Source organism: Myotis daubentonii, chromosome 18, assembly GCF_963259705.1.
Source record: "Myotis daubentonii chromosome 18, mMyoDau2.1, whole genome shotgun sequence".
Classification (NCBI taxonomy): domain Eukaryota; kingdom Metazoa; phylum Chordata; class Mammalia; order Chiroptera; family Vespertilionidae; genus Myotis; species Myotis daubentonii.
The window spans coordinates 33891714-33918058 of record NC_081857.1 but is presented as its reverse complement, the minus strand read 5'-3'; the positions used below and the strand labels follow the sequence as shown (position 1 = coordinate 33918058).

At 47.7% G+C, this 26345-nt stretch overlaps 1 protein-coding gene across 29 annotated transcripts in view; it reads right to left on the bottom strand.

Moving 5' to 3' along the window:
• LOC132220444 (myomegalin-like) overlaps positions 1-26345 on the bottom strand; it is a 154572-nt gene that overhangs the window by 14722 nt on the left and 113505 nt on the right. For 22 of the 29 annotated variants that reach the window (XR_009449785.1, XR_009449786.1, XR_009449784.1 and 19 more), the window contains 12 exons: positions 21917-22005; positions 16660-16892; positions 13982-14417; positions 12736-12928; positions 11536-11652; positions 10388-10916; positions 9254-9489; positions 8251-8302; positions 6934-7157; positions 6192-6344; positions 3582-3767; positions 712-963 (listed from right to left, as the gene is read on the bottom strand). Coding sequence is in view for 26 of the 29 variants with exons in the window: in XM_059673531.1 (XP_059529514.1) it covers positions 712-963; positions 3582-3767; positions 6192-6344; positions 6934-7157; positions 8251-8302; positions 9254-9489; positions 10388-10916; positions 11536-11652; positions 12736-12928; positions 13982-14417; positions 16660-16892; positions 21917-22005 (2700 nt within the window). In the remaining 3 variants the exon portion in view is untranslated. The remainder of the gene's footprint in view (positions 1-711; positions 964-3581; positions 3768-6191; positions 6345-6933; positions 7158-8250; positions 8303-9253; positions 9490-10387; positions 10917-11535; positions 11653-12735; positions 12929-13981; positions 14418-16659; positions 16893-21916; positions 22006-26345) is intronic. The other 7 variants (XM_059673532.1, XM_059673548.1, XM_059673549.1 and 4 more) reach the window with 1 other exon arrangement.

Sequence of the window (26345 nt, the reverse complement as noted above, 5' to 3'; positions counted from 1 at the left end):
TGGATTAAACATCCACACACAGCTCTTCCTCTGCCCCCAAGACACGGCGGGTCAGTTTCATGGACATGGACTCATCCTGCTGGTTAATGGTCCTGAATGCTGCCCTCACATCCCCTTTACCAGGGAGGGAGGGAGGGAGGGAGGGAGGGAGGGAGGGAAGGAGGGGGGAGAGCCTGCACATATCCGAGGGCTGGTGAGAGGAGGAAGTGCCCCAGGAAAGGATGACAGGTGCAGGAACAGAGGTGGGAGGGGTGCTGTTGACAGGCTGCACCAGCTGCACCACTTTGCTTCGGGCTCAGCCTTTTTCTTTTTTTTAAATGACAGTCGTCTCACTGTTGGCACTGGGCCGCATCCCAGCATCCACCTGTATCTAACAGGTCCACCTGGTGCACTGCCTCGACCCTGACCAGGAAAGCTAGGATAGAGGAAAGTCGGACCTGGTTTTGAGCACAGGATATATTTATGGGATGGGCCGCCCTCTCTGCAGCAATTCCTGACTGATGGACGCATGTCCTGTGAGTGCTGGTGCCCGGAATTCCGGAAGGGCCCAGAGTGTGCTGTCAGGGGCTCAGGATGCAGGCAAATGTGAGAGCAGCGGGGTCCCTAGCTTTCCCACGCCCCGCACAGCACCCGGGCCCTGGGCAGGGAGGATGAAGGATGCACAAAGCACGCTATGGCCCTTTCATTTTATCCCCAGGGAATTTCACTTACCTGTGGGTTTGGAGTTCAGCTGGCACAGGGAGGAGCCCAAGGATAGGTCCCCAGATACGCTCCCTTTCTGAGGCCTCATCATATCCCACTGGCCGCTGCTGCCCAGATACCTGGGCTCCAGGATTCCACCCAGTTCTAGGGCACCCCTCTGAGGAGAGTGGGGCTGGGCAGGATGGAGGAAGTGGGAAGAGCTGGCGTCTGAGTGGCTGCTCAGCAATGTAGCCGGGGAGGCGGGATGGACAGTGCTGACACCTGGGCAGAAAGAAACCCACGTGAGAAACAGCCTCAGAGGGGAAGGGTCAGCGAGGAAGTGTGTTTACTGAGAACAGCCCCCGACGGGTGCCTGTGGCTGTCAGAGGTCCCAGCCCATGGCAGCGAACCCAGTAGATGAAGACCCATAACCTAGAGGCCATGTACTAGTTAGTATTTGCCATCAGGAGACACCAAGAGGTAGGAGACAGTCAACTATCTGAAAGTCACCAGTGTGAGCCAAAGAAATCCAGTGGACCCTGGCTCCTATCACAGCTCCTATGCCAGAGTCTAGGGAGGTTCCAGGAGTAGAACTCACTCCCAAAGTCAGGGGTCACGTGGGTGATGGCATCCAGCATTGAGCACACCTGTGAACAGGACTCTTTGTTGGCCTGTGGGAACTTGCCTTCCCCAGGAACTAAGCAGTCAGTCTCCCCCTTTCTCCTTTGGGGCTGACGGAGGAGAAAGGGGACATGAAATGCAGTAGACATGGTCTCCCCAACTCCTCCAGGCCAGAGAGCTCTGCTGAGGCTGCAGGAGGCTCTACAGCAGGCAAGGGGGGACTGGACCTCACCCAACACGATTCCTCACTCCTGCCTGAAGAATCACTGAAGACTTGCAGGGAGGGAGGCAGGCAGGGAGGGGAGAGAACCTTTCATTTCACAGGCTGATGCTTTCACAGATCTTAAGAAATCATGGGCCCTCTCTTGAGCACCATCATCTCTGCTTCTGTATAAAACGAAGGCCAGCTTGGGGAGCGATGGAGAGAGGAGGGCAGTGCTGTATTCTGGGACATTCATATTCATATGACCGCTGTCTTTCAGGGATCACATACATGGGTGGCAAGGTGCACAGGTAGCTCTATCTAAGCAAACAGAAGTGAGGGCACATTTCCTCCTGCCAAGCCAGACTCCTCTGAGTAGTTAATGGCTAATTTTTATCTCCATCTGTAACTGGTTCTCAAACTTATCTAAATAGTGGAAATACTTGAGACAATGTAGGAAAAGTATATACGGATGCCTGGGCCCTGAGATGTTGCCTTAGTTGGTATGGAGTACAGCTTGGGCACTGGGTGTTTTTAAATCATCCCACGTGATTCTAATAGACAGCAACATGTGAGAAATACAGTCATGGGTCTCTCCTTCCCCAAATTTGGAAAATACAGATATCCATAAGGATCACCAGGAGTTAGAGAACAGGATGAAGGGTAAATCTCTGAATGTTACCTGGGAGTCAATAAAGATGTGCTTTCCTACACCCTTCAGCTCACCCCAACCCAAGGCAAAGCGTTGTTGACAGTCAGTACGTATACTTTCTACCCAAGGTCATAGGCGCTCCCAAGACTATCAGCACCAGTGAGCAATACTCTCATTCTCCAGTCTCCCTGGCCACACAACGCAGAGCACATGCCCTAAATCATGCAAAGACAACAGATAAGATTTTAGCCCCACAGTGACCTGAGAAGCCGCCATGCACTACTGGCCACACGGAAGCTTGGGTCAAAGCAAGCAAGGAGCATGGGCAAGCGATGGTCCCTCAAAGAGGACCGCACCTCAGGAGGGCAAAGAAAGGGCTACAATCTTCCTCACCAACTCGGGGACCACCCAGCTCTGGTCAGTGCCCCAGACTAGATAGGGCTTCAGCCCACAGCACTGGCCCCTTTTCAGGCAGTGCTCTCCTTCTATGTTTCCCCTTGGATGAAGGCGAGTCGGCAACTATGGAAAGGGAAAGGGGGAAAAGTAAGCTTGGGAACACTCTTGTCATTGGGGCACGGGACAGATTTGTTATCCATCAATTGTTGGTTCCAGAACTGCTACAGCAGTAAGTTCTAGGTCAGACACACCAGCACTTTCCACTAGTTTCAAGGGGCTTTCTAGTTGTTTTTTAAGCACTATTAGAGAGCAAATCCATCATGTGAGGTCCTTTTCTTATTTTCCCTAAGCTGTAAGTGATCACACACACACAAAATTTTTATGATGGGGCATCTAGCCCATATATACAGCAAACACTTTTCTAAAAGGTAATACACAGTCGATGAGTTCTGTGAGTTAGAGGACTGAGTTCATAGCAGACATCCCTATGGTTCTGGGTCTCACTGCCCATGCGTCCCCTGTCCAGGGGCAGAAATGAACCTTGTGCAGCAGGGAGAGGGGCTGTCACCCCCTTCTAATCCTCTACCTCCACCTTGTAGCCCCCACCTGAGGGTGAAGGATCTGAACTTGACTAAAGGCATCTCACAGCAGGAGGGTGTGTGGCCACGGAAAGGAGCCCACGGAACGTGGCCATCTTTGTCACGGCCACTTCACCCTGCACAGGCAAGTGTGTCAGCAGCGTGTCAGGCTTCGGCACACTTGGTGGGATTCCCCACTGGCAGCAATGGGAGGGCACCAGGACTAGGGCCTGGTGAGCTAGACGCCTGTTAACTGATGGGACACACACACCAGAAAGATAACAGAAAATACATTTCCAAAAATTGTTTAAAAAGCAAGCAGCGTCATCCCACCATTGTCCCCTGGCCATGGGCGCCCCTCGGCGTTTAGAAAACTGCCATCAAACCAAAGCCATGCAGAGCGACACGGGTGGGGCCGCCATCCGCAGGCTCGCATGCAGGAAGTGCTCACTTTCTCCCAGCTGCCTCTGCAGCATCTGCAGCTCCTGCTGAGCCTCGGCCAAGGAGACCGCGGGCCTCTCACAGCAGCCGAGGAGGGGAGGGCCAGTGGGGCGGAAAGGCAGGAAGTTGGGTGGAGCTGAGGGCAATGGTGCCTGCGGGAGGCTAACCCGCGTGGGTATGGAGGAAAAATGAAGGCCTAGAAACAGAAGGTCAGGGAGAAAGCAGAGACATCATTAGAGAGAAAGGAATGAGTAAAAGATTGAGAAGATGAAACTGTCCCCTGAGCAGATGTCTCCTTGAGGAGTGACTCTCATTCACGGTGGTGCTGCCTGGGATGGCTAAGAGTGACCACGGCCACGGCCAAGGGTGAGCACTGCTTCCCAAGGCTGGTCTGGCTGACACCCCCGCCACCCTGCCAGGGCCATCCTGCAGACATGGTCTATGTTCATCTTGAAAACAATTGGCTACACAAGGCAACGGTATTACCGTAAGCCAGGTGGCCGTAGCCCCACCCCAGCATCCTGGGCACTGTCACAGCCGGCGCCAGTCCTTACCCTGTGACAAGACTCTCCCCACACCCCGAACTCCTTTTTCTGAAAGCATTAGGGCTCACCCTGGGGTGGTTCAGGCCGGACTAGAACTGTGGGGAAATTTGCATTATGAATGCATACAATTCAAGACTAATGGAAACATTTCAGAATCCTACATCAACACGTTCCTTCACCGAGTGAAAAACAGGCCTCCGTGAAGTGACACAGACACAGTGGCTCACACACCTGTCTGGGCATTTGCATCACTTGGGAAAAATTCTTAAGACACACAGACTCTTGGGGCCCCACTGCAGACCCACTGAAACTCTGAGAATAGAGCTTGGACGTTTACTTTTAAACAGATCTTCATAGTGGTCATTATGCAGCTCATCTACAGACAGGTCATGAGGAGCCCTGGGAGGTTCTGATGTTTGAATCTGTCTCCTCTTTCATAAAAACAGTCAGAGGGCCCTGGCCAGGTGGCTCAATTAGAGTGTTGTCCCTTACACCAAAAGGTGCGGGTTCCGTCCCTGGTCAGGGCACATACCTAGGCTGCAGTACGGAAGGCAACCAGTCAATATTCTCTCTCACATGGATGTTTCTCTCCCTCCCCCACCCCCTCTAAAAACAATAAGCATATCCTCAGGTGAGGACTGAAAAACAAAACCAGGTATAGGGCAGGTAGCCCACAGAGGGAGCAGAACCCGAGGCTGATGGTGGAGAAGGTCTCACGTGGGAGAGAATGTCTACCTTCTACATCACACCACTGCCCGACGCTGACCGGGACCAGAGCAGTCCTGCAAGGACACCGGGCTGCCAGCGACACCGCCCCGGCTCCTTTGGGAAGCTTCTGACCTAAAGCCCTGGCCTTCGGCTGTTTGACCCCAAAGCCTTTCCGCAGATGTCTACAGGCTAGGAGAGCAGATTTCCCATGAGTCCCTGGTCCGGCTGCTGCTGACTGAGAAACCTGAGCCCAGCTCAGGAAGACTCGGCCACACCCTCTTCCTCAAGATTTTGGCTGACTTGTCCTCAGGAGAGATGGGGGCAACAGAAGGAAGCACTGTGCTTTCTGGGGGGCACCTCTACACAAACCCAACCCCACCACAAACCACACTGAAGACAGCAGCGGGAGGGGAGGAGTGTCAGAGGCGAAGACTAGGTTTGCCTTTCCCTGCAGGGCTGGTGCAGACCTGAGATTAACCAGTGCACCCCGGGCCACTGCGCTGAGGCAGGTAAACGAAACGTAACCCTCCGATTGGCCTCAGGATACACACCACGTACATCTCCAGGACTGCCGACCCACTCATAATCCTGATGATTTAATATAGCAGGATCTTGTCTGAGGATTCTGAGGCCTCCCCAGCTGGGAAGTGAGCAGCCCACGTGCAGCAGAGGCTGCGGCACAGGTAAAACAGTAGTGTGTGCAGGGGCAGATGTGACTTTCCTCTTGTGCTTTGACTACTATAATCCTGCAAGAAACATTGCGCCTCTTTGCTCCCCAGGGTGAAATGAGAGAAAGAAATGATATCTTTATTCAAAACTGATTACCCAGTCCTGGGCAGTGTGCTCAGTGGTTAGTTGTCGGCCTGCACATCAAAGGGCAGCAGGTTCGATTTCCAGTCAAGGGCACATACTGGGTTGCAGGTTCAATCCCCTGGCCCAGGTGGGGGGGCATGTGTGGGAGGCAACCAATCGGTATGCATCTCTCACATTGATTTTTCTCTCTCTCTCCTCTCTCTCTCTCTCTCTCCACCCCCCCATCCTCCCTGCCTTCCACTCTCTCTAAAAATTGATGGAAAAAATATCCTCATGTGAAGATTCATGAAAAATAAATAAAATAAGTGATTAGGCAACTATTGGTCAGAGTCTTTTGGTATGCAGCCCAAAGTCTGTTGTGAATGACTTTTTTTTCTAAAATATTTCAAACAAAGAAAAGTCAGGCACAATTAGCGAATTAGGATGGTCTCTTGATTTTTTCCAGGATTTGATGCAAATAAGCCCCTAACAATGGAAACATCTTTCTCTGAAGAAAAGCCAAACAGGCAGCTGGGGGAGAGGAGACGAAGCCCTGCCCGCTGACCGCTGCATACCTGGACGGGCCTGGGTGGCCTCCTGCGGGGGGTTCTGGGGAGCAGGCAGGCTGCTGGGGTTGCTGCTGGGCTCGGCCTTAACCCCCTGAGGCGCAGTGGTTGATGATGGTGTAGAAGACAGAACAGCAGAATGACTTGAGTGATGGATGGAATCTACAAAACCCACGAATGAAAGAAAATGTTTGATGATCTACAGAGAACTGGAGCCTGGCCTTACATTTAACCGGGTACCAGGGCAGCTCCAAGCACAGGCACTGCGAGCAGGGGTCATTTCCTCAGTACAGAGAGCTCCTTGGGGAGGCAAGCCAGCACAGAGGTGATACCAGGGCCCAGAGCCCTGAAACCATGAAAATGGCATCTCCAATGACACCAGACCGGACAGGCAGCACCTGTGGGACGCTGTTCGGGAGCTGCCACTGATGCGATTGCTGCAGGAAGGACCAGCAGCCCCACCTTGAAGGAGGTCAGAGTCTGTGCTCAGAGGCAGTGGGACAGAAACGCCGGCATGGCCTCATTCTCCCCTGTGGCTCGCCTGGGGCCTAACCTCATGCACATGCTGCCAGAGACCTGGTGCCACTGTGACTAGTAGAGTCAGGAGCAGAGCAAGGATCCTAACTCACTGGGCACTTGGTCCTAGAGCCGTGTTTAGCCTGATCCACACCAGGTGGATCTATGAGGCTGGGTTATGGAGGGCTCCTCTTGGCCTACATAAAGCTGGAACCACTCAGAAAGCGGTGGCTACCTGGGTGGCCTGGCGAAGTTTTCTTCTCTTCATAGTGTGTGTCCTCGCTGGCTACGTCCATGTCGGAGCAGGCTTCCAGCTCCTCGGACAGGAAGGAGGAGCTGCTGGGCGAGCGGGGAGAGTCGGACAGGGCGCGGCTGCTGGAGGGTGAGAGGGACCGGGCGTCCAGCTTGGCCTGCAGGACTTCAATCACTTTCTCCTTCTCCTGCAGCTCCCTGCGGAGCCTGGTGGGGGAGGGAGGACAGCAGGTGAAATTGAGGTCCCCAGACCAGCAGGTCCTGACTGGACCACATGGGAAAAGCCACAGAAGTCAAGGGAACATTCCTGCAGAGAATAATGGAAGTGACCCATCTCTGATTAGGGGTGGGGAGCAGGTGGAGCACAGAGGGAGGGGAAGCAATCGCTACCCAGGGCACTGGCCACACCATACGCTGAGGACTAGCGGGAACTGGGCCAGCCCTCTAAGGCACTACTGCCTAGAGTATGGTCCCCACTATGGCTGCAGCCTGAGAACTGTTGGCTACTTGTCTCCAACTAGACAGCACAGAATGGAAGGAAAGCACTGAGAACAATATGGCAGCTTGACCTCGTCTTAACATCCAGGAGCAATATAGATGAAACCATCTGCCTGACTGAGGTACAGACCACCTGTGTGTCTGGGATTAGAAATGAAAATAAAGGCAAAAACAAAAGCACCCTGTCCTTCACCGGGGACATTTGGAGAAGCACCGTGCGGTCTAAAGCACACTCATGGCTCCAACTAGCAGCTACAACAAACTCTGAGCCCCGGTGTCATTGTGCATGATAAGGCTATATGCAGCGACTCACAGAAAGCTGGTGTCCGAGGCACCGAGCTTCCCAGGGACCCGCAATGTCTAGGCCCTTTTCACTAAGAACTGTAATATAATTCTTTTTTCCTAAGGAAATTGGGTGGCCAGGAACTAGCTGCCAACTCAACTGGGGGAGGAGGGGGAGAGTAAGCCAACTGGGCAAAAAGTACACCCTGGTCTTTAAACACACAGCGGGAAGCAGAGAAGACCCTGGGGGTGCAAAACCCCTAAAACATGGTTAGTATACTTTTAATCAGACTGGCTCTAGGTTACAAAGCCTGGAGAACAAATATGCAAATAGAAACCAACAGAATCATATCAAAAGAGAGTAAAGAATTAGGTTAAAGACAACAGTAAAGTGTTCCATGAATAAATGAATTAATTACAATCAACATTCCCTGCTCTACCCCCGCTGCCCCTCCCCAATTTGTGAGCCATCCCTCAGGCCTCATTCCTGGTCCCTTTACCAGAGCCCACGTGGAATTACCTGAGGGCCAGCGGCTCAAGTCCAGCTCGATCTTTCTCACTTTTATGATCCTCTGCAAACCAAATTCAGAAAAGAAACGGTAAAACAAATAGGTTCCACTTCACACATTACAAACACAGGGGCCTACTTGTGTACAGAACGATTACTTTGTGTGTGTCCAGGGTGTGTGGGAGCATCATTCTGGGAGGCCTCAGATTCCGTCTTTAGGGAAGGGACCCGCCAGGCTTTCCTGAGCTCACCGCAGACCTTCCCTGGTCTGGCAATCCCCACCATGACTTCCTCTGCCCTAAATCTACGCAAACAAGTGTAAAAGGCATGTGCCCAGCTTCCCTCTGGGACAATCCAGCCTCCACGCCTGCCACACACTGACTCCCCGTTGTACGGCTTTCATGTAGAACCTACTCTTGCTCTGAGATGACGAACAGCCCTGTCCCACTTCAGCACCTGCTATCGGACGTGGGGTGTTTGGCCCCAAAGACTGATTCTGCTGTACCCAGGACATTCTCTCTAAGCAAAGAGCTTCATTAATAACCAACTTTCCTAGCCCTTGCACTCTGGCCATCAGTGCCTACACCATGTCCAAAAGGGCATGGTGCTTTAGCTATCTTTGAATGAGTTTTGTGTGCAATACCGTGCAATACATGAAGAGACACAGACACCAAAGAGATAAGTCATTTGCCCAAAGCAAGTTGATGGCAGCATCTAGGCCAGAGCTTGGGTCTTGAATTCTAAGTTCCAGGCTCTTTCCACTGTCATAAGGTCCTCTGAGCACCTCTCTTTCTTCCCCTCAGCACTGTATGGATGTAGCCTCCTTCCCAAAGGTCACATTCCATGAAGGATGACCTTTCTACAGTGGTAACTGTGGCCTCTCCAACCCTGTGTGTGCCTCTGCGGTGCCTCCCACCTTTCTTACTCTAAGAGGCCTGATCTTGTAACGGCCCCCAGGGAATGAAGTGGAGGCTGAGAGTGCTAAGCGTGTCCCACAGCCCTGTGGCTAACGTACTGGTGCTGAGTTTGCTGGTGAGCCGCTCTGTCAGCTGGCTTCCCTGGGCAAGTTGCTCCCGGAAGCTCTGCCCCAGGTAGTAGTCAATGTCATTGCTCCTGAGGAGGTCCTCAAAAGACTTGACTGTATCTTTTGCATGCTGGGTGAGGAGATAGCAGATACCTCTCCCTTCTCGTATTTTCTGGCGTAGGTAGGATAGTTCTCGAGCCTGATCCTGAATCAGGGAATCATATTTCCTAATGCAGGGAAGAGAAGGAAAGAGTAAGCATGAAGAAGAGGGAATGATAAGTTATGGGGGCTTCCATGGAGATTTCTGTGAGCACTTCTCTAAGGATCTCCCCACCAAGTGGAATTCTGGACCATAAACCAAAGGACATATTTAAGAGTAAATTCTGCTCTGAGAGACTATTGCATCAAACAATTTATGCCACTTTCTTCCACTGTTTTATATATGTTAGTCATATGGCCCAAAAATGAATCATAAGGCTCTAGCCGGTTTGGCTCAGTGGATAGAGCGTTGGCCTGTGGACTGAAGGGTCTGGGTTTGATTCCCGTCAAGGGCACACATGCTGGGTTGCGAGCTTGATCCCCAGTTGGGGGCGTGCAGAAAGCAGCCAATTGATGATTCTCTCTTATCATTGATGTTTCTATCTCTCCCTCTCCCTTCCTCTCTGAAATCAATATATATATATATATATATATATATATATATATATATATATATATATATATATATATATATAATATATATATATATACATACATACATATATATATATTTTTTTTTTTTTTTAAGTAAGAAAACAGACTCAGAAAGACTAGATAGGTTACACAGCTAGCAAGTACCAGAGCCAGGATTCAAACCCAGGCAGCCTACCTTCAGTCTTACTATTACACTGTGCCCACTGTCACTTTCCTAATACATTCCCAGGAGGAAATCCCAGAGACCTGGTATTGCCCATTCGGGGCTGCCACCCAATGCCCTGGATGCCTCCCAATCCTTTCTTCAGACTTGGTCAACCACTGAAATAAGTGCCCTTCTAGGTTTTCCCTTCCACCGGCCTGGCTACCCTACAGCAAGCACAAACTCCGCCATCCTCCATCTGGTAAGGGTCCGAGGAACGCCCTCCTTACCCAGGCCATGAGGCTGATCTCAGCTCCTCGGCCAGCTTCCCTTCCAGCCCGGACTTCGGGAGCTGGGCCTCCAGCTGGGACACCCTCTGAATCAGACTCTCCAGGTCCTTCTTGGCCTGAAGGCCTGGGGGGTAGAAAGCCCCAGTGCCATCAGACAGCCACCCCTCGTCCTCGTCAGTGACACTATGAGGTGAAGATCCCTCGAGCGTGCCAACGGCCTTTAGCTTGCGGGGTCTCTCCAGACTGGACGAGTAGTCGCTGGTGACGGAGAGAGACCGGACCCGGCTCTTGAGGTTTTGAATGATCTTGTTGGCGGTCTGTAGCTGGGCCTTCAGATCTTTGATGTCCTTCCGGAGGACAGAGATGTCTTCGGACTTTCCATATGCCTGGCACTCCTCCTGCTTCCCCAGCTGGCTCTCCAAGGGCTTCCTCTTGTGGGGGCCGGCCAGGGTTGGGCCCAGGCGCTCCTGCTGAGAGCACAGCCCCTCCATGAGGACTGTTTCCCTGGGGCTGTCCTGCTCCTCGCACTCTGGGAAAAGACAAAGCCGCCTTCCTGAGTAAAGCTGGGCATGCTCCATAGCCTCGCCCTTCAGGGGAGGCAGTGTGGTCACAAGGACAATGGTGAGCGTAACATCTGAGCAGCTCTTTATTCAGCCCTGGCATGGGACTAGCATTCAAATACAGTATTACTATCCTCACAACAGCCCTGCAAGTCAGGTGTGGCCTCCCTCTGTTTTACAAAGTGTTTTTTCTCTTCTTTTAGATTGCAAGTTGGTGGGTATCCCTACAATCAAAGTCCTTTTATAGTAGAAATACAATTTTTTAACTTATGGTTTGCATATTCCCAAAAGCTCATTTGGTCTTTTCATTACTAAGTAAGCCTTAGCATTTTTCCCTATACTAATCAGTTGACTAGAACAGTGTTTTCTTTAAAGTAGTATGCTGGAAACTACGTCTAGGAATTCAAACTCACACTCGGCTTCATCTGGGGTAAGAGTTTTCACCCAAACTTCCTGTCCCTCTCTGGTCCTGTGTCCTCTTCAGTTTACAACACCCCCTCACCCCTCACCCCTCCTCCTCATCAAGTGTGGGACTGGCCAAAAGCACCCAGATGTGAAGGCTGAATGGGGAGGGAAGGTGAGCCTTACCTGGGCTGGTGCTCTCCTCCCGCTCAGCCTCATTCTCACTCCGGCCACAGGTCTCGTAGCCCAGGTCCTGGAGGTCCACCTGAACCTGCTTGCTGTCCTGCTTCACCAGGGATTCACCTGTTTGAGAGACAGAAGGTGTCTCACTTACTCGGTGGCACACATGCTGGCCCTTGGAGGCGGGAAGTCAGATCCAGAGTGGGATATACGCTTCTTTGGACGCATGGAGTGGAAGAGACCACCCTCTCCAGGCAGCACGACTTCCCTCCACCAGGGTGAGCCAGTGTTTGCCACTGATGATCTCACCTACGTTGACCCAGACGTAGTTGGGACCAGACATCGTTAGACGGCAGATATTGCACTCTCATCTCTAGAAACCCCAGTGAAACTAGCAAGTGCCTTAGCCACAGAAGCTCAGGAAATACCTGAATGACATTGAACTAACTTAGAATCCCAAGACATCTAGCTCTGCACTGTCCAATATGGTAGCTACTAGCCACATGTGACTATTTGGTGTTAAATTAATTAAAGTTAAATAAAAGGTAAACTTCCCAAGATGAACTAGCCCCATTTCATGTGTTCAATACCCACACGTGATACAGACAGAGAGCACTTCTGTCACTGCAGAAAGCACTGATTCTAGACCAGGGGTGGGCAAACTTTTTGACTCGAGGGCCACAATGGTTCTTAAACTGGACCGGAGGGCCGGAACAAAAGCATGGATGGAGTGTTTGTGTGAACTAATATAAATTCAAAGTAAACATCATTATATAAAAGGGTACGGTCTTCTTTTTCAATAGTTTTATTCATTTCAAACGGGCGGGATCCGGCCCGCGGGCTGTAGTTTGCCCACGGCTGAGCTAGACCAACAGTGATGATATATTTTGGAAGAATCGGACGTGGTGCCGAGGAACAGCAGAGAGACTATCAGTATGTGCTGAGTGAGGTAAGGCCGTGTGCTGACCACATCAGAGGTCATCAAACCCAGCTGTTAGTCCTCTGCCTCCCTAACTCACTGCAAACTGCTTTATCCATCCCTTCTTCTCTGCCACCTGCAAATTAAAGTTAAATATCCTCCTCCACGATGCTAGGACCATGGTCAGGGGTAAGTCTGTTTCAAGGTTGGGGAAGACGTGAAGTCCGCAAGGCATGTGGCTTCTCAGGGGGAAGACAGACGCTTGGTGGCGGGAACACAGGACTTACTGAGCATGAGCCTGAACTTCTCCAGCTGACTGGCCTGGGCTGACACAGTGGCTTCCGCTACCAGCAGCTTCTCCTGCAGATCCTGATAGCGCTGCCTGCACTGCGCCAGCTGGGAGCGCAGGTGCTGGGTGGGTCTTGGAAGGCTCAATTCCGACGGTGGCCCGGGGTCACGGGCTTGGGACTGGTCATCCAGCTGTGAAGAGGAGCCAGCACAGGGCAGTGAAGGGATCGGGGCAACCTGAGGTCAGTCCCAGCAGCAAGGCCCACTTCTCTGAGCCCCATGGACTTTACTCATGTGTCTGCCACAGCCCTGCTCATGCCATTTGGCAGCAACTTGCTTTCCAGATGGAGCCTGGGGAGCTGGGATAATGTTTTATTCACCTCGGGATCTCAGCACACGGCACGGGGCCAACCGAGTCTTCGGAGGAGCCCTCAGTACATGTTTGTTCAACGGTTGGAAAGAGAAGGGGCAGAAACCTCCACTCATCTGCCCCTGCATTCCTGCCTCGGTTGTCCTTTCTGAATCCTCAGGGTTCTCCATTTTTTCTTCATCCTCAGCACAGCCCCGCCCCTTTAAAAGGAGCCTGCTAACCCCTCTGAGACCCCTGGGAGGAGCTGTGATGAAAATGGCAGGGGCGGGCGGTGACGGGAAGTGGAGGAGGGGATGGGGGGATAAATGGTGATGGACAGAAACTTGACTTGGGCTGGTGGTCACACAATGCAGTGTACAGATGATGTGTTGTGGAATTGTGCATCTGAAACCTGTATAACTTTGTTAACCAGCGTTACCCTAATAAATTCAATAATAAGGGAGAGAGGAAATGGCAGTGATAAGGAAAAGATGTCATTACACACCGCCTGTCTGGGCTGCCTTACAGCCCTGTGCACCCCTACACTGCCTCCTATTGCACTGAGCTGCTTCTGTCCAGCTCTCCCTCCATACTGGGTACCTGGAGCACAGAGACCAGGTCGTGTTGCCTGCTGCCAATACCTAGTATGTTACTAGAAAATTAAGCACTCAAGATACATTTCTGGGAAATTAATTACTTGAGAAATATTTATGGCATAATGTTGCAAAAGCCTTCCTAAGCCTGGATGTGTGAGGAATATTATGACCACTGCCTGTGGTGCAAAGGTGCCCTTCCCTTAGTCCCTCTGGACCCACAAGGCAGAGCTGCTTAAGGAAGAAACTGACATCTCCAGCCCTCCTCCAAAGGCCTTTCATTCCATCTAATCCCACACTTACTTGGTGGGCATCCACTGCAAGGGCAGCCCCAAGGTCAAGGCTCTGGGGTCTGGGGCAGGGCCTCCCGGTCACGTCCTCCTCTTCTTGGCCTTGGTGCTTCCCAGGAGAACACACTGGCTCCGTGTTCATTCTGTCAATCTCCCTGGCCAGGTGCACAAGGAGCTCTGGACTCAGCTTGCTATTCCCTTCCCTGCTGCTCAGCACCAGCTGTTCCTTGAGGAGGTTGATGATGTTGTGGGCATTCTTCAGTTTTCTCTGGAGCTTTCTCAACTCAGCCTGAAGGCTCTTCTCATTCAGACCCCCTTTGGCCACGACCGTCTCCACCATCGCCTCGCCCTTCTCCTTGTCCTCCTCCATCTCCCATCCATCAGACATTGCTTCTCCCATCTGCTCTTTCAGCTCTGCGTTCTCAAGGCAAAGGCTCAGCATGGTGTTTCTGCAGGGAACATACACCATCAGGGGCCAAGTCTGGTCTTGGCCCGAGTTCCTGAAATCCCCCTTACCCACATCTCAGTCCATCATAAACTCAGAGACACCCCAGAGCATGAAGTAACCTCGGAGACCTATGACAACACTCTTATTCTATAGACAAGAAAACCCAAGCTCAGGAAGAGTCAGAGACTTGCCCACACCCTCATTAAAAATCTTGGACTTAAGCACCTGGCTTTGTTGTCTTTACCCGGCCACACAGCCTCATGTTCTAATTTTTAATGGCCCCTGGAATACACCATTAAGAAAAAAACATAAAGACCTAGCCTGGGACACATTTATTATTATGCATTCTACAGTTCTCTTAATTAGCATCAGTCAGTTTTCAACTACTGGATGAGAAATTGGAACCTAGGAACATGGCAGAAATAAATAATGCAAATCAGAACTTCAAACACACTATGGAATTAATTGCTTCATGACTCCTGTGATAGGAGACCATCTTCATGAGAGCAGATGTCTGTTCTGTTCGCTCCGTGCCCCCAGAGCCTCCACATTAAACATTCGCATTTGCAGAAGAAATAAAATGGACTCAACAAATAATTTTCACCAAGACATTCTATCTAGATCCACCTTTTCCTCCCACCAAATCTTTTAGTAGGGTTGGTGGAAGCAATAAAAAGCATAGCTTTAACAAGGTAATTCACTTAAATAGGCAATTCACTTAACCTCTCTGAGCATCCGTCTTCTTTTATATAAAACTAGAGGCCTGGTGCACGAAATGTGTGCATGGGTAGGGTCCCTAGGCCTGGCCAGCGATCAGGGCCAATCGGGGCCTTCCTTCCCCAGCTGCCAGCTGCCAGCTGGGTCTTTCCTTCATTCCACGCCGCCCTCTGGTGGTCAGCACACATCATAACGAGCGGTCAAACTCCCGGTCTCTCAGTCGAACTCCCAAGGGGAAACTTTGCATATTAGCCTTTTATATATATAGATAAGGATCGCAGCAGTGACCTAGTGGAGTTCTTGGATGCTTCAATGAAATTACATGTGTGTGTGGTTAGCTGAGGGTCTGCCGTGGACAAGTCATCTAATTCTGCTGTACAGCTGCAGCCCTGCGAAGACTAACATCAGAATCCTATGAAGTGCTTTAGGGCTGAGGCCTAGGAATTTACATTTCTACTTAAGTTCCACAGGTGCTTCTTACGTGTGCTAAATTGAGAACTGCTGGGTAGAAGAGGCAAAGAAAATAAGTAATTCACAACTTGAAGCATTGCCAGCTGGCTATGCTTCTAGATTGAATTTCTCAGAATCCTGAAGTCTTGGAACCAACAGAAGAGCTTGTCTAATATGAATTAAGGAAGAAAATGCTTTAGGACATGGACTCAGATACACTGTCTATGAGAGTGTTTCCTCAATGGAGACAAAGGGAGCTGTAATTTACCAAAATGGAGGTGTAAGAAGGAGATAAAGGGCATGTGTATGGTATAGAAAAGAATACTTAATATTCTAACTTTATGCTTTGGGGAAAATCCTATTGTTTTCACAATAATGAAAGCAAAGCTCAACAAAATCATCTCAAGAGATAGGCTAAGAATTTCATAAATTCTATCTGCTACAATATCAGCCAATCTTAAAGTTGGGTGGAGAGTTAAACAAATCAGAGTGTCAGGTCAGTAACTCTGTCAGGGGAAAGGAAAATAATCCATAAAAATATGTACATATGGTTTGATTATAGGTTCAACTGTAGGGTCAAAAGAGATATACTGTTCTTACCTATGACAGCTCAACTAAATTTATATATAACAGAGTTTAAGTTAAAAAAATATGTATATATTTTAATATATTTTATTGATTTCAGAGAGCAAGGGAGAGGGAGGAAGAGACAGAAACATCAATGATGAGAATCATTGATCGGCTGCCTCCCGCACACTCCCTACTGGGGATCGAGCCTGCAACCCAGGCATGTGCCCTTGACTGGAACTGAACCTGGGATGCTTCTGTCCTCAGGCTGACACTCTATCTACAGAGCCAAACCAGCTAGGGCAGTAAAACATATTTTAACAAGTAGAATCAAGGGAAGAAATCACCATTATCCAGTATTATGCACTTTTCTCTAAAGGACTTGTAGAGACATAAACACATGGAGCCTGGGATGGGGACCAAGAAGATGCCTTGGCTGCAGCAAGGCAAGTCCCTCGGTTATGGTGGCCTCTCCATTGGCAGGCTCCCCGGTCTGGGGGTTGTCCTACCTGATGTGGGCCACAGAGGAGAATCCTGCTTCCTCAATTTGAGCCTTCAGCTCCTTCAGTTCCCCCTCGGCTTTCCTCTTCTCCTCGAGGTGCTGGTGGACCTCAGCTCTCAGGTGGAGCATTTCCTCCTGAAGACCCCTGTTACTCCCCCCTCCTGTCGGGGACGGAGGGCAGAGAGACATGTTCTGGCTCTCCACAGCTGCCAGACTCTTCTCCAAAGCCACTTTGATGAGCTGAAAGAAAATCATGATTTAAAGAAGTCAGGCCAGTAAAGAGGATCCAAGGGGAACATCAGATCTCAAGGGCAGCCTCAAATGGGAACAAAAAAAGGCAGACCTAAAGTGAGTGCCCTCCAAGGTCTTCCTCAGCCAGAAGGGCCCTGGAGACTGGTTTGGGTGGGGAGGGCACACCCAGGGAGCAGGGAGAATTGTTGCCATGGGCAGGAAAAGGAGATTCCAGAGGTGGGTGAGAAAAACAAAAACACAAAAGCATATAATAAATAAATAAAAATTCGAACAAATGAGGTTTAAACAGGACTGGAAAGTATGCGTGCTGTGATTTTCCTCCTGAGGGGGCTGAGTCCCCTGAATCTTCCCACAAGTCAGGAAGTTTCATCAGCTCCATGACCCTGGAGTCTGTGACTGGGAAGACGAAGGCTTGAGACACCAGCGCTCAAATCCTCAGACTGTGCCTGTAACTCAGACTCCAAAGAGGATGATCAAGAGGGAGGGCTCAGGGTGCTGGGCAGTCAGGAGTCAGTGACAGAATCAGAATGTGGATGGGGCTGCAGGTAAGACACAACAAGCTGAGTTTAATTGGCTGCTGGAGAACCACACCCTGCAAGTACTGAGAAGCTACAGTGAGGCCACCTGCCAGCAGCTAAGTTCACGTGTTGGTGAATCACCCTTGTGCTGATGCTGCGGGTGAAACTCTCTCTGCAAATCTAAGCGGAAACAACTTCCCAACTCCCCACCTCCCCTTTCTTTTAGGATACTCTTGACATTACTCCTCAATGTTTCAACTAAAGTGGATTGGATGGTTTTCCCTCAAATGAGAATTTTTAACTTTTAGACTTCCTTAATTTTCATCTTGGGCTCCTCTCCAGTTCCCCCCATGCATTTAAAAGTGTAGAAAACAAATTTGAGTATGATAATCAACTTAGTTTATGACTAATTATTTTAGTACAAGAATTTGCCTGGAGGTCCAGTATTAATCATATATCTCAATACCATCTTGACTTCTGTTTCCTCTCAATTTTGACCTCCCAATTTCCCACCTCTCCCCATAGCTATTTTCCGGTCATGTTATTTGTCATCTTGTATCTCTACAAATATGACTTGTCTCTATAAATTGTACTTGTCACTTATAACTTCATTCTGGCTGTACAAAATCATTTCCCAATGATCAAAGTCATTAATATATTTATGTGCATAACCATATAGTGGCCATATAGTGGGGTTGTGATTGGGGATACGTTGCAGAATTAATTAAATGCTTTATTCCTTCATTCAGGTCACAAATATGTTGAACAGAACAGAGTCCAGAGGAGTGTAAATAGATCGATGATCGATAGAGCTGCTCGGCTTGGCACAAAGCCATTGACCTTTGCTTTTGACTCCATGACAGAGCATAGTAAGTTAGGCTGCAGGTATGTGGTGGGGTTGACTCATGACATATATGTGCAATGGTGATTAGGAGCATAGCAGTTGGGATTGTGAAGAGATGTACATCCATGTCAAAGATGAAAGAGATGAGCAAAAACACAATTGCTCATTTCCTAGGCATCCAATCCCCCCTGGGATTGTGAGCCTGAGATTTGTGAAGTTCTGGGATGTCTGCCTCTATGCCTCTGCTGCCAAACTGGGTGAGACTGGTGGCCACCCCTGCATGTGCCACAAGGCACCTGGGACAAAATAAAGGAAGGGGGACTGGATAAAACCACGTTTGAAAGTTTATAACCTCAGCCCTCATTCAAACTATGTGATATCTTTTTATGTAAACTCTTTGCAACTAACTGAATGTTGCATCAGCTTTTAATATGGGTGAAACTTTTGTTTTCTTTCTTTTTAATTGATTTCAGAGAGAAAGGGAGAGGGAGAGAGAGGTAGAATCATCAATGATGAGATTCATTGATCGGCTGCCTCCTGCCCGCCCCCTACTGGGGATCAAGCCCATGATACGGGCATGTGCCCTTGACCAGAATTGAACCCAGGACCCTTCAGTCCACAGGCCAGAGCTCTACCCACCGAGCCAAACAAGCTAGGGCAATATTTGTTCTTTTCTAAAGCTTAAAGGTTCCTTCTGCTTAAAAATAATGTCTGACTTTAATGATAGCCACCTATTTTTTAATGTACCTTCTGGATGTATATATTTTTCTATTGATTTAAATATACCCATTTTATTTAAATACAAAATTAAGACCCATGGAATATTAACACTAAAAGGGACCATAAAGTCCATCTGGTCTAATTTCCCACTATAAAATGAGAAAAGAGAGATCTGATTTGTTCCCAGGATGATCTGGGTTTCATATTTTCAGGTCAAAGGGAGCTTACTTTGGCTAATTTGTCTTTAAATTTTAAATACAAATGCATGAAAGTTAATATTTCCTCCCTCCCCCAATAAAACCCCAAGTATGTGTGGTGGTAGTATAAATCTTTTAAGTCTATTGTTAATTGTATCTCTTATAGCTTTTTTTCTCTCACCCCCCCTCCCCCCATTTTCTAATTCATCTGCTCTATTACGTCAGGGTATAACTCAACTTTTTTGTGTGCTGGATTTTCATTAACCCCATGCAGGTCTACATGCAGCTCTGATCTCTTGTTTGAAGAGAGTTGTGTTGCTTTTACCTTATTGCTTTACATCTTTCATAATGTAAATCAGTTCTCTGATAGCATTAGGGGCATTAAAACTATTCTTTTCTCAAGTTCATCACACTAAGTCTACTCATTTTTCTCTCCTTTGATTTTAATCTTGATTCTTGATTAACTTTTTTTTCCATTGCAAAAGTTCAAAGAAGAAAGATAATAATTGATTATGCTAGTTTCTTTCCCAGGAATTTCCTAGGTATTTATTATAGATTTTACATTTGATTGAGACTGGAAATTATCACCATGGCTGGACCTGAGACTTCCTGAGGTGGGTGAGTTCATACTGGATAAAGCTACTTGCTATAGCCTAAAGGTGGTTCTTGCCTTGGAAGAAACACAAAGTTGGGTGTGTTTGTTAGGGGACTTGTGTGTATGCCTGAGGTAAGGAAGGGAGCTTTGTGTCGAGAACAAAGCCAACCTTCTAAGGACACAACTAAAAGAAGCTCAGAACCTAATCTCAACGGACTATTTCCCTGGATACAAGCAAACACATTTTTGAGAATCTGGACACAAAACAGTTATAGCAAAACAAGCTTTATTTAATTTGTGGCAGAAGAGTCACACCTTCAAGCTCCAGAAAAGTTGAAGTAAATTGACAATGATTTCACACACCTCTTACCCAAAACTGAAGATTAGAGTTTCAAGAAAAGGTGATGGAAAGCAAAATGGTGCTTACGCAAGATATCCTTCATCCAATAGGTATAGACTTTGTCAATCATGAGTCAAGCCCCAATCCAAAGATTTTTTAACCCATAATTTATTATCTCCTATGCCAAGTAATAGGGAAGATGTTGCAAGAAAAATACAAATGCCCCAGTGTAAAAGTTTACTTCAGGGTTGAACTGACCTTCTCAAAATGTGCTCTGGTCATTGTCTCCATGCAGACTATAGGAAAGAAGGTTAAGGAAGAAATGACTTTACTAAACAGTGTGCCTATAACTGAGAATTAGAATGAAGGACTTCTCAGAACCTGGCTCTTGTCTTATGTGTCTCTTGTTCATTTATTCTAAAGTCAATCCTTCCCACAGTAGCAATAACCTGCTGACATCCCAATATAGCTGTCTTAGTGTGGACATCTGGTCATCCTGAAGATCTCTCCCGCTCACCCGGAGTCCTCAGTGAAATCAGGAAGTGAAAGGCAGAGGGACCAGTGCAAAGGGGCTGTGGGGTACATAAGTAAAGTTACAAGCATTGGCTAGGAGGACTCAGAAGAAGCTGTTAAAGTAAAATGATAAGTAGAGCTCATGCAGAAACTCAAGGGGAAAGTAAGGGTCAGGTATGTCTAAAGCAATAAAGAGAGGATCTTGATAGAAGGTAAATAATCTGTGTTGAGGACTTGAGATATTCCAGACAACTACTCATGTCAAGAACCAAAGACTGTGCCAAATCCTGCAAGAGTTGGGGGTTGCTCCCTTGGGCTCTTCTTGTTGGTTTATTAGATGTCTCCACTTTTTCTTGTGCAGATGTACAGGCAGACTCAGAAAGCCTCATTTCCCCTATAGTTTTCCTAATACCCCCAAGAAAGTTATCACTGGAAATACCCAGCTGCTTCTGCAAGAAGGACAGATACCAAAAATCCACTTTCTCCTTAAGTCACAGGCATGGTCCATGTAGGAGATGTGATGGCTAAATGTCACTGGGCAAGGTGGAGACACAAAGGAGTACCAGTGAGTGCTAGGGATCACTACTGGTGACTTAATCTCTGAGGTCCAGGCCATTAAATTCTTGAGCTTGAGAATATGCTGGTTATTTCATCATTGATGGTTGGTGAGAACAGTGTTTCAGCCTTGGGTTCCAAGTTGAGGTTTGACAGGGGCTTGCCCTTGAAGTGCCATCTCTTGGTCACTGATGTGCCGTGACCTGGGTGGTTTGTCAGATTTCCCAACAAAGTTCTCTTTTGTATGATGAGATTTCATTGAGAATGATTCAATCCTCTTAGACTTTCTCAAAGAGCGCTCTCCCAAAGCAGGTCGCAGGCCCTGCCACCTCCCCAAGTAGCCCTTCTTTGACTCTCTGTCTTCAGTGGTGTGTTTCAGTTACAAAAGCCCAAGAGGGAAAGTGTCTGTGGTCTTGTTATAAGTAAAAATTCTCCTGGAGCTACAGCTATCGATGGTACATAGGGACAAAGGCCGGTGAAGGGGCAGAGAGAGCAGGGGTAAGAGACAGAAGGAGTAAAAACGAAAGAGTGTATTGGAGAGAAAAATGGAGTGAAGATAGAGGTTGGCAAAGTGGCTGGGAAGCTCAGGGAGGGCAGGGAGAAGACTGGGAAGTGGTTTATATAAAAAGATAGCTTCTCACTCTCGGTCCACAAGAGCTGCAGGAAAGCACCAGACCCCAAAGAGTTACGAGTCTTCCACCCTGGGACCCAGAACCTGACTCAGACTTACTTGCTGGTGGCTGTTGTGTGCAGCCTCCTCCTCAATGCTGTCAGTGAACTCGGTGCTCGCATCTTCGGTGTCATCCCCTGCAGCTGCACCTGGAAATAAGTCCAAAAGAGAAAGGTGATTCCCTTCACAGGTGGCTTCCAGACGGCAGCTAAAATGTCACTCCTTTTGCCATCTGCCTCTGATTTCTTCCCTTCCCCATATGCATGGGTCCCTAGCCAGCAGGGCTGACAGGAAAGGCAGAAGCAATGTGCCAAATCTGTAGAAAAGCCTTCTCTCTGTATCACTGGTATTTTCTTACTAACATTCAAGCTTATGCCTCAAAACATAAGCTGGCTTTGATTGCACAGACCCGTACCTAAGGAGCCCACGGTCAGGGTGGTTACCCTTTCACTTATTTCCAGAAAGTCTGAATTACAACCTCCCCCCACCCCCCGCTCCCCACCTGCCCCAGTTCTGCCTCTGACTGGCTATGTAACAAGTTTCTCTTCTGTAACATGGGCCCAGCATGACTACTCTTTTCCCCACCACTGAGTGTGGACAGGGTCCCTGATTTTCTGGGGACTAGGGCAGTCCTGCTCCTCTCATACTTTTCCATCACTGGGATCAGCTGTGCATGGGGTGACAGTCTCTCTGAGGAAGCCTCCTCTAGGGGCCCTGTGTCCTACAGAAGCTCAGGTCTAGTCAAGGCCCAAGGCACAAGTATTTCTTAATTCTTTAACACCCCCCATCCCATGTCTCAGACTCTTGCTCAATGCCAACATCCATTGCCTGAAGGGTTCTTGCACCGCTTTTTCCAAATGGGATTTAATCCATATTTTCATTCCCCAAAGATGGACATGGTTCCCTAGGGCACAAGCATCTATGCCCTGAACTAAGGGACAAGGAGCTGCAGTTGGTGGTCTGGGCAAAGGTCTAGAGCTGTGCTGAGCAATAGACTTTCTGCAACTCTATGTCTGCGCTGCCCAACACGGTAGACACTGGTCACATGTGAGTGGCTACTGAGCACTGGAAATATGGCTAGGGTGACTGAGGAACTGAAATTTTAATTTAAAATAGCTTAACTTAAATTAAAATTCAAACATGTAGCCAGTGGCTGCCATATCGGACAGTACAAACCTAGGACATTTCTTCCTCTTCACATGTTAGAATAAGACTGTCTATCCATCCAATTTCAGATTAAGGCCTATGGCCCACATTACAGATTTCTTCTGAAAAGTGTAGGAATTTATAGTGGTTAATTCATTTGAACACCAAAGAAAATCTACCTTGACACTCTCTGGGTCTTACAGAGCCTGCCCAAGTTAGAGAACCTAGAGATCTAGTTGTGACCCTGACCTTGGCAACCAACCTGGTTAAAACTCTTCTGACCTCTGAGTAGTAACCTGGGCCTCGAAGAGATTAGGTGGCGTATCCAAGGTTCTGACAAGACAAGACAAGTGTCTGAACTTCATGAGGCAGCTCACTGTTCCTTCTAATGACAAGTCAGATCTGTACCTTTGTTTCTTCAAGACTCAAGACCCTGCTTCTGAGCTCAGACATCCCTGGATGAAAGGCCTTGCGTGAATAACGAGCATTCAGTACCATCTGCAGAGGAGGTGAATGGGGAGGGTCACGCCCGCATTCCATCCCGGCATCTGCAAGTTCGTGCCAGATGTTTGCAATGGTCTGGGCCAATCTCATTAAAGTACAAAATGGTAGTAGGCATGTTGTTCTAACAGCTTCATCTTAGGCGTCACTCACTGATCTTCACCGTAAATGTTGTGTTATCTTTGGTTCAAGGCAGTACCTGTTCAATAAAGCCGTACTTACAAGGGACCTCTACCACTCAACATCTTTGGAGTCCCCTGGCGGACAGTGCACAATAGGCATTTCCATTACTTAATCTTTTAAACCAGCCCCAGAACATCTGGTTCAGGATGTGTAGAGTGAATGAACACACTCCCTAAGCTTTGGCTGTTTTGGAAATTCACTGAATCCAGGATGCTAAATCACTTGAGGACATCTGTACCATATATAGGGTGTCCCCCCAAATATGTACACACATACTTTGAATAATCATAAAGGCAGTGTTTGTTAAAATACATTTTAAAAAATTGAGCTACCAGCTGTTAAAGTATGTATATATTTTTTTGGGACACCCTGTATTATGCTTACTATCAATTTTTTTTTTTCTGTACAACAGTACAAATCAGAATCTTTATTTTCTCCTGCCAAGAAAAATGAATTGCCCCACTCAGTGGCAGATGAAGAAAACACACTTTTTATGGTTCCTACTGTTGAGCATTGGGCTAGAGAATGTCCCTGTGACTGAAGAAAGCTCAGCTCTGTGAGGTCAGGATCCTCATCCCCACACCACTTTTGGTGAGTTACGTAGCCATTCTGGGCTTACATCCCAAGATGATTCCAGACTAGGTTTCAGGGGTAAGGTTTAGTGGGGAATCAGAATAGGTGGTTGTCACTGGTTTTGAAAGTTTTTGTCTAACTTTCTGTCCTCCACTTACCTCTGCCACCTTCCTGATGCCACATCCACCTTTCTAGATCATGCTGTCTCTTTAATTCACTCGGGAGCAGGATACCATGGGTTTGAACTCACTAGGAATTAAAGGGAGACCAAGCAAGAATGCCCATTTCATCCCAACACTCCACTACACAGGGGTTTTACTTTCCTTAATGTTTATTTATTTATGTATTTATCTTTAAGCTAGTTTATAGTCCCTGTATTTCCTCCAGGACAGTGTTAAGTGCTGCCCAGCCTTTCACCAACTTGGATTAGAACGCAGAAAGCTTTTTAGTGTTAGAGTGGGGTGGAATAAAAAAAATTATAGAGAATACTGGGATGAATGTTATCCCACACAAGGTCCTACATGTTTTACACATTAGACATTCCTCTTTCCGTTACCTTCTGTTTTGTTTTTTTTAAATAATGACAATAAAAGAACTTCTTTTGTGCAAAATACCCCTTTCTAAGCTTTTACAAGGCAACAAAACACTATCTTCAAAACTAACTTGGAATACTTTAAATTTCTAATTTAAAGGTGCTATGTTTTGTATTAATAAACCTACTACTTATTTCTCATGAATGTGAAATAAAATAGTCTGTCACCTTTAGAATCTCTGAAAGCTAAGAATCTGTTAATTCAGATTTAACTTGCTTCTCCTTCTCCAGGGTTAAGTTTTATGTGTTAGACTGAAATTTTTATTAAAAACTGTTGAGGCTTCAATAATAGTTCTCAGGTTGTGATTCCTGCAAGTTTCTAGGCTCTGAAACACACATACTGAAGTGTTACCAAAACCTTCCCTTTTTAGATTTAGAAAATTATTTTCTGCCAGCGATCTGATGATAAAGTACACAGAAATAAAGCAAACCTCTAAAATACTATACAATCCTTGGCAAAATTTTAATTATTATGCATATATATATATATATATATATATATACATATATATATGTTATCAATGAGGCAAAAACTCATGCATTTGTGGTGCTTTTTAAATAGCAGATGGCTATAATTATTAAGAACAGGGGCTCTGGAGCCAGAATGTCTACATTAGATTTCTGCTTCTGTCATTAGTTATGTGACTTCAGGCAAGTCACAGCCTTTCCATATCTCAATTATCTCAGCAGTTAACCCTATTAACTAGGGTTAATAATGACACCCACTCCCTAGTTGTGCACTTTTAAAGGGTTTGCTGCTTTTGAAAGTGCTTAGAACGGTGCTTGGCATATGGCGTGTACCACTAAATATTGCCCTTAAACATTATTGTCTTATTATTGTTGGTAAACTAAAGTGGCCCAAGGGTAGGTAACCAGCAAGGGGAAACTTTATACCTGTGATTAACTGGATCTGGATTGGGTCTATTGCATGTCTGTGTGTTTCCCCAAACAAGAGGCTGGAAATCACACTTGGTTCTCCCTGCTTTCCAGAACCGTTGAAAGAACACAGTTGTAAGTAAATAGAATGAGCTCTTTTGAGTGACAGGTGCTTCACACACCGGGGTCATCATCATCAAATTCTAGCTGCCCTCAAACTCCATCAGGCACGAATAAGCCTTAGAGGAAAGCCATGAAGTGTTATTTTAATTCTGCAGTAACGAGCCCAAACTGGTTGCACACAACCAGTTACCCCCAGCTCTAGAGTCATTACTGATTTCCCTTCCAGCCATTTATATGGGACCAGCAGATAAAGAGTCACATTTTCCCATATGGTTACTCAGGATATGGGACTCACATCTGACTATTTTGAAAGAAGATTCAAAGAGCTAAACACTTCACAGCATGAACAAGTTGGCGGTGCCAAGCGCCCGGCTGTTCTTCCCTTGCCGCCAGGCTGCTGAGCCGGGTCCTCTGGGCCCATCTCACTTTCACTTCTGGGCACCCTGCCAGGGGCTCATGACGAGGAGTCACATGTTCACATCATGAACCAGCTAC